The sequence below is a fragment of the Lissotriton vulgaris genome, chromosome 4_1, assembly GCF_964263255.1.
Source record: "Lissotriton vulgaris chromosome 4_1, aLisVul1.2, whole genome shotgun sequence".
Lineage (NCBI taxonomy): Eukaryota > Metazoa > Chordata > Amphibia > Caudata > Salamandridae > Lissotriton > Lissotriton vulgaris.
In genome coordinates this window covers 1134875122-1134881121 of record NC_141691.1, presented here as the reverse complement: position 1 = coordinate 1134881121, position 6000 = coordinate 1134875122, and the positions used below count along the sequence as shown (strand labels likewise).

Below are 6000 nucleotides of genomic sequence, written 5' to 3'. Positions count from 1 at the left end.
AGCATCACTCAATGCCACAGCATCCCTCAATGCCACAGCATCCCTCAATGCCACAGCATCCCTCAATGCCACAGCATCCCTCAAGGCCACAGCATCCCTCAAGGCCACAGCATCCCTCAAGGCCACAGCATCCCTCAAGGCCACCGCATCCCTCAACGCAACAGCATCCCTCAACGCCACAGCATCCCTCAACGCCACAGCATCCCTCAACGCCACAGCATCCCTCAACGCCACAGCATCCCTCAGCACCACTCAATGCCACAGCGCCCCAAAACGCAACAGCACCACTCAGCGCCACAGAATCACTCAACGGCACAGCATCGCTCAGCACCACTCAACGCCACAGCACCACTCAACACCACAGCACCACTCAACGCCACAGCACCACTCAACGCCACAGCACCACTCAACGCCACAGCACCACTCAATGCGACAGCACCACTCACCACAGCACCACTCAACAACACAGCACCACTCAACACCACAGCACCACTCAACGTCATAGCACCACTCAATGCGACAGCACCACTCAACACCACAGCACCACTCAACGTCATAGCACCACTCAACGCCACAGCACCACTCAACACCACAGCACCACTCAACGCCACAGCACCACTCAACGCCACAGCACCACTCAACGCCACAGCACCACTCAACGCCACAGCACCACTCAACGCCACAGCACCACTCAACGCCACAGAACCACTCAATGCGACAGCACCACTCACCACAGCACCACTCAACAACACAGCACCACTCAACACCACTCAACACCACAGCACCACTCAACACCACAGCACCACAGCACCACTCGGCGCCACAGAATCACTGAGCACCACTGAATGCCACAGCACCCCACAACGCCACAGCACCTCACAACGCTACAGCACCACTCAATGCCACAGCACCACTCAATGCCACAGCACCACTCAGCGCACAGCATCCCTCAACGCCACAGCATCCCTCAATGCCACAGCATCACTCAATGCCACAGCATCCCTCAATGCCACAGCATCCCTCAATGCCACAGCATCCCTCAATGCCACAGCATCCCTCAAGGCCACAGCATCCCTCAAGGCCACAGCATCCCTCAAGGCCACAGCATCCCTCAAGGCCACCGCATCCCTCAACGCAACAGCATCCCTCAACGCCACAGCATCCCTCAATGCCACAGCATCCCTCAACGCCACAGCATCCCTCAACGCCACAGCATCCCTCAACGCCACAGCATCCCTCAAGGCCACAGCATCCCTCAAGGCCACAGCATCCCTCAAGGCCACAGCATCCCTCAAGGCCACAGCATCCCTCAAGGCCACAGCATCCCTCAAGGCCACAGCATCCCTCAAGGCCACAGCATCCCTCAACGTCACAGCATCCCTCAACGTCACAGCATCCCTCAACGTCACAGCATCCCTCAACGTCACAGCATCCCTCAACGTCACAGCATCCCTCAACGTCACAGCATCCCTCAACGTCACAGCATCCCTCAACGTCACAGCATCCCTCAATGCCACAGCATCCCTCAACGCCACAGCATCACTCAGCACGACTCAACGCTACAGCACCACTGAATGCCACAGCATCACTCAGCACCACTGAAGGCCACAGCATCACTCAGCACCACTGAAGGCCACAGCATCACTCTGTGCAACCATTCAACAACAACTGGTTCTAATATGTTCTCTCAATGTTTCACGATTTATTACAAATGTCACAAAAAGATGTTAATATTTCACTTCTGTTCTTGGATTTTCATCACAATAAAATACACTGAACATAATCTTCCCAAAAGTTATTTACAAAAGTTTAAGCTATTGCCATTATAAATTACAATACTTTTTTTAAAAGTATTAATTATTAAAAAAATAAAAGCCATTGTTATTTGTAATATTAATACATCTAAGTCATGTAAATACAACACATATTGCATTACAAATGCTATAGGTGTCACGTTTGCGAAAGTTAAAACTATTGGCATTGTAAATGACAAAGCTATTAATTTCGCTATTTTCAAAACCAACACATACATAAAAAAATTGTCATTTACAATACCAATACCTCAAACTTTCATAATGCGAGACCTGTTGCATTGCAAATGCTTTTTAAAGGAGAGAAGAGAGCACAAGCACACCAGCACTGGTTAGGAGTGGTAAAGTGCAAATAGTCCTAAAGCTAGGAAAATCGAATTTCAGCAAACAGCAGGGGAGAATGCAAAACCTTTGGGGTAAGATCACACCAAAGGGAGTCCGGTCTTACAAGCGCCGTGAGGAGACTATTGGCCCTTGCGTATTGCTACTGTTCATAGCCTCTAGGCCCTCTGACAGTTCCTCCATGGCTAGTGGTTGATTTATTAGGCCTGGTCCTCATCAGTCAGTTTGGAGACCGGCATATCTGCCAGCATTTCAGCTCTGGCCCTCTCTGATCAGGTTTTTATAGTAGTGAGCAAAGGTCAGAGCAGTGAACGTGCAAGTCTAAAACATTTTCAACGATTTGGTCTGCTATTTTGGTAGTTGCCTTTCAATCTCTTCCCTTGTTGCAAGCTAGTCAGTACAGGATGTGTACCATTATTAATATCTTTAACTACACTGCCGTAGGTATTTGGAATACTGTGATTTTTATGCTTTGATGTAATATTGACTACTGTTGCCCTGTCTTCTAGGTCTCTCAGTCTCCTATCTCCCTGCAGTCTGACAAATATGTTAGTTCCAGTTTGCTTGCATTCTTATAATTGTTTGTAATTAGTGGTACCGTCTTGGTGCTGTTCTCTTGTGCAGTGCTCTCTCTCTGGACTCTATATCCTACTTTTGTGAGGTGTACTGTTGGCTATTTGTATATTCTAGTTGAAACCTTAACATTTTTAAAACATGCCACTTTTGAAGCGTTATAACCTAAAGAGATCTGAAAGGTGCCAGTGTGATAATTATTTGGGTTTCAGCAGATGTGTGTGTACTGTACTTTTGCTATATTTCCTTATGTTCACTGATGTATTGTCAATCTTTACAGGAAACATTCAGCTTGTAAAAGAGATTGTGGATGAAGATCCAAATCAAGTCAATATCGTTAATGGGGAAGGGGCTTCACCTTTGATGATTGCTGCAGTGACTGGGAAGTTGGACTTGGTGGAGCTGCTTATCGAGAGAAATGCAGATATCAACAAGCAAGATAATGTCCACGCATGGACAGCGCTCATGCAAGCCACTTATCATGGGTGAATACCTAACTCTGGTAACTGGATGTGCATATTAGTGTATGTTTTCTTACCTGTAATATGAACAAGGATTCTCTCAAGTACAGAATCCACTGTGTAAGACACGTCGATTGTTTCTATTTCTGTACTGAATTGAATAGAACAGTATAGTTCACAAAATTACATGTACTATATTGTTGAAGACCGGATGTTATGTACTCAGCATTGTTGATTAGAAAAGGGTATAATGCTAAACTAAGAATGCCAATTTAAAGCTGTTAGAGCAATGAAAAAGGGAAGCATGCTTATAATAGCTAGAAAAGTATAAATTACACCACATTAATGTGATATTTGCATTATAGATCTCACTGAGAAAGAGAACATATTATAGTTTGAAATTAGTTGGTTTAAGATATTGTACAAACAAACAAGGTCATGTGCAAATCCTTGTGTGAAATTTACTAAAGTGTTTGTTCCTCGCCAAAAGGACAATGTACTTTACTGGGGTCAAAAATTAAACTTTATTCTCAAACATTTGCCTTATCCAGGTAATATCACAAATCAAGGGTGCTCACTCTCTGGCATTCTACTTCTTAACATGTCTAAAATATGTTTGCTGACAGTACAAAATGTTTATTAATCTCAGGTTTGTTTTGTGATACAATGAACAATTCTGTTACCGATATGCAGTCTTTGAAACATCCAGGTGGTTAGAAATATGCAAATTCTAGAAAAGAGTGGCAGAAGGCACAATTATTGTATTGTGTTTTCCAAGCTGTTTAGTGCATCCACACAGTTATAAGAGGATGACGACAGATGGTATTTTCTTGATTAACATCTGGCTTTGCAAATTCCTGTGCAAATGTAAGATCTGTTACATATTGATTGAGCTGTTAGCTAGGACTTTCTGAATGTATCTGCTTCGCCGCTGCAGTTTTGAAGGAGACTAGGTAGCGAAGGTTCAAGTTTGTCAGAGCATTACGAACTGACCTGGGAAAGTCTATTAAGAAATATCCCGATCTCCAACATATTCAAGTTCACTCTCACTAAGGAAGGCTTGCTCTTGTCCCTGTTTTCGAAGCTTAATCTCTTATTCAGAACAGTCTATGCTTCTATTTGGATTATGGAAATGTGTACATTCAAGGTTCAATTGAATCACTTGTTTTCTTGTAAAACAGACATGTTCATGTGTCTGCAGATGCAAGGATTAAGATGTGTGAAATGTTACCCTTTATAAAGAGGCAATGCGCTTGATTATTAAATGTTAATCATGTATCTTAAAACAAATTCTTCAAAGGGCATTCTGGTGTGAACAGCCCTTAAAATATTGCTTTGTACCATGCAGAAGCAGCTACTATTACTAGTTCAGTTTAGTTTATTCATTAGAACCCATCATTTAAAATAGATAGTTTTATGAATTACAGATTATTTGTAAATTATTTCCAGTCTGAAGCATGGCTATTCATCCACGCAATGGCATATGTGAGACATTTAAAGAGTAGCCTTATTTACTTTGTTATTACTGTTGAACGTTCACTTACAGTTATTTGAAACTTCAAAGTAGAAGAAAATTGTTTAACTGGTATTTTTCTATTTCTTTTCTTAAAGCAATAAAGAAGTTGTTCTATATCTGTTAAATCAAGGTGCTGACGTCAACCTGCGTGCAAAAAATGGATACACTGCCTTTGATCTGGTAATGTTGCTTAATGATCCAGGTAAGTCTTCCGTATGGTTCTTATGGTAAAACATAAAAACCTTGGATGTTAATTTAATTGGTTGAATTATTGGGTCGGGTTGAATTATGGCTAAGTTTTCCTGTGATAACCGCCTTGCCTTTTTTTAGTTTATCCAGTTATCTCCTCTTGCTGTTCTTCAACCCTTAGTTGATAATAGGTTAATTGTTATTCTTTTTTGTAAAACTTTTGTATCACAATATGGTATGATTTAAAGAAGAGGGGGGATGTAGAAATAGGATACATTAAATCATAAGCATTTGATATTACTAACATCTAGAAGTTTATTTCTGAGTTATGTTATCTTATGTGTATTTATAGAGTTCTCAATCACTCTTGAGGACTTGAGAGAGTCTCACCTCTTAGGGTGGGGAGGGAGTAAATCAAAGAACCAGGTCTTCCGGTTCTTCCGGAACTCTTGAAATGAGTAGGAGACTCTGATGTGAAGTGGGAGGTCATTCCAAACTTTAGGAGCAATGTGAGAGAAGGCTTGACCACGACTCTGTTTCTGCTCATGTGTGGAATATGTGTGACTAGCCTTCCAGTAGAGCTGTCTGGGTGGTTGATGGAAAGTGATGCAACTGTTCAGGTAGGCAGGGCGTGTTTTCTTTTTGTGATTTGAATGTGTGGGTGGGGAGTATGAATTGGGCACGTTTTTGTGTTGGGAGCAAGTATAGTTCCATAAGGTATTGTGAAATCTGTGTCTTGCGACAAAGGTTGCGGTTGAGTCTGGCTGCGGCATCATGGTTGGTTTGTAGTCTTCTGGTGAAATGTTTGGTGATTCCCATGGGTTACAGTTTGTCTGGTGTTGCACAGGCACCATTTGAAGGTTTTCTTCAGCATCCTCAGGGTTGCGTTGACTTGTGCAATCATGTCTAGTTTGTTGTGAATAATGATCCTGAGGTTCCTGGCATGGGTATTGGGACCGGATGTAGGTCAGAGGTTAGCCAGCCTCCACGTAGAGTCCCACAAGGAGTTTTTTTTCCATTGATCACTACTTCTGTTGTGTTGTTGTTGAGTTTGAGACAGTTGGATTTCATCCAAGTAGCTACTTCCATCATGCAAGTGCTGAACCTG

At 43.0% G+C, this 6000-nt stretch overlaps 1 protein-coding gene across 2 annotated transcripts in view; it reads left to right on the top strand.

The window, feature by feature from the left end:
• Nucleotides 1-6000, top strand: part of ANKS6 (ankyrin repeat and sterile alpha motif domain containing 6) — a 464962-nt gene that overhangs the window by 105815 nt on the left and 353147 nt on the right. For both annotated transcript variants that reach the window (XM_086965382.1, XM_086965381.1), the window contains exons 4-5: nucleotides 3007-3211; nucleotides 4799-4905. In XM_086965382.1, the coding sequence (XP_086821508.1) occupies nucleotides 3007-3211; nucleotides 4799-4905 (312 nt within the window). The remainder of the gene's footprint in view (nucleotides 1-3006; nucleotides 3212-4798; nucleotides 4906-6000) is intronic.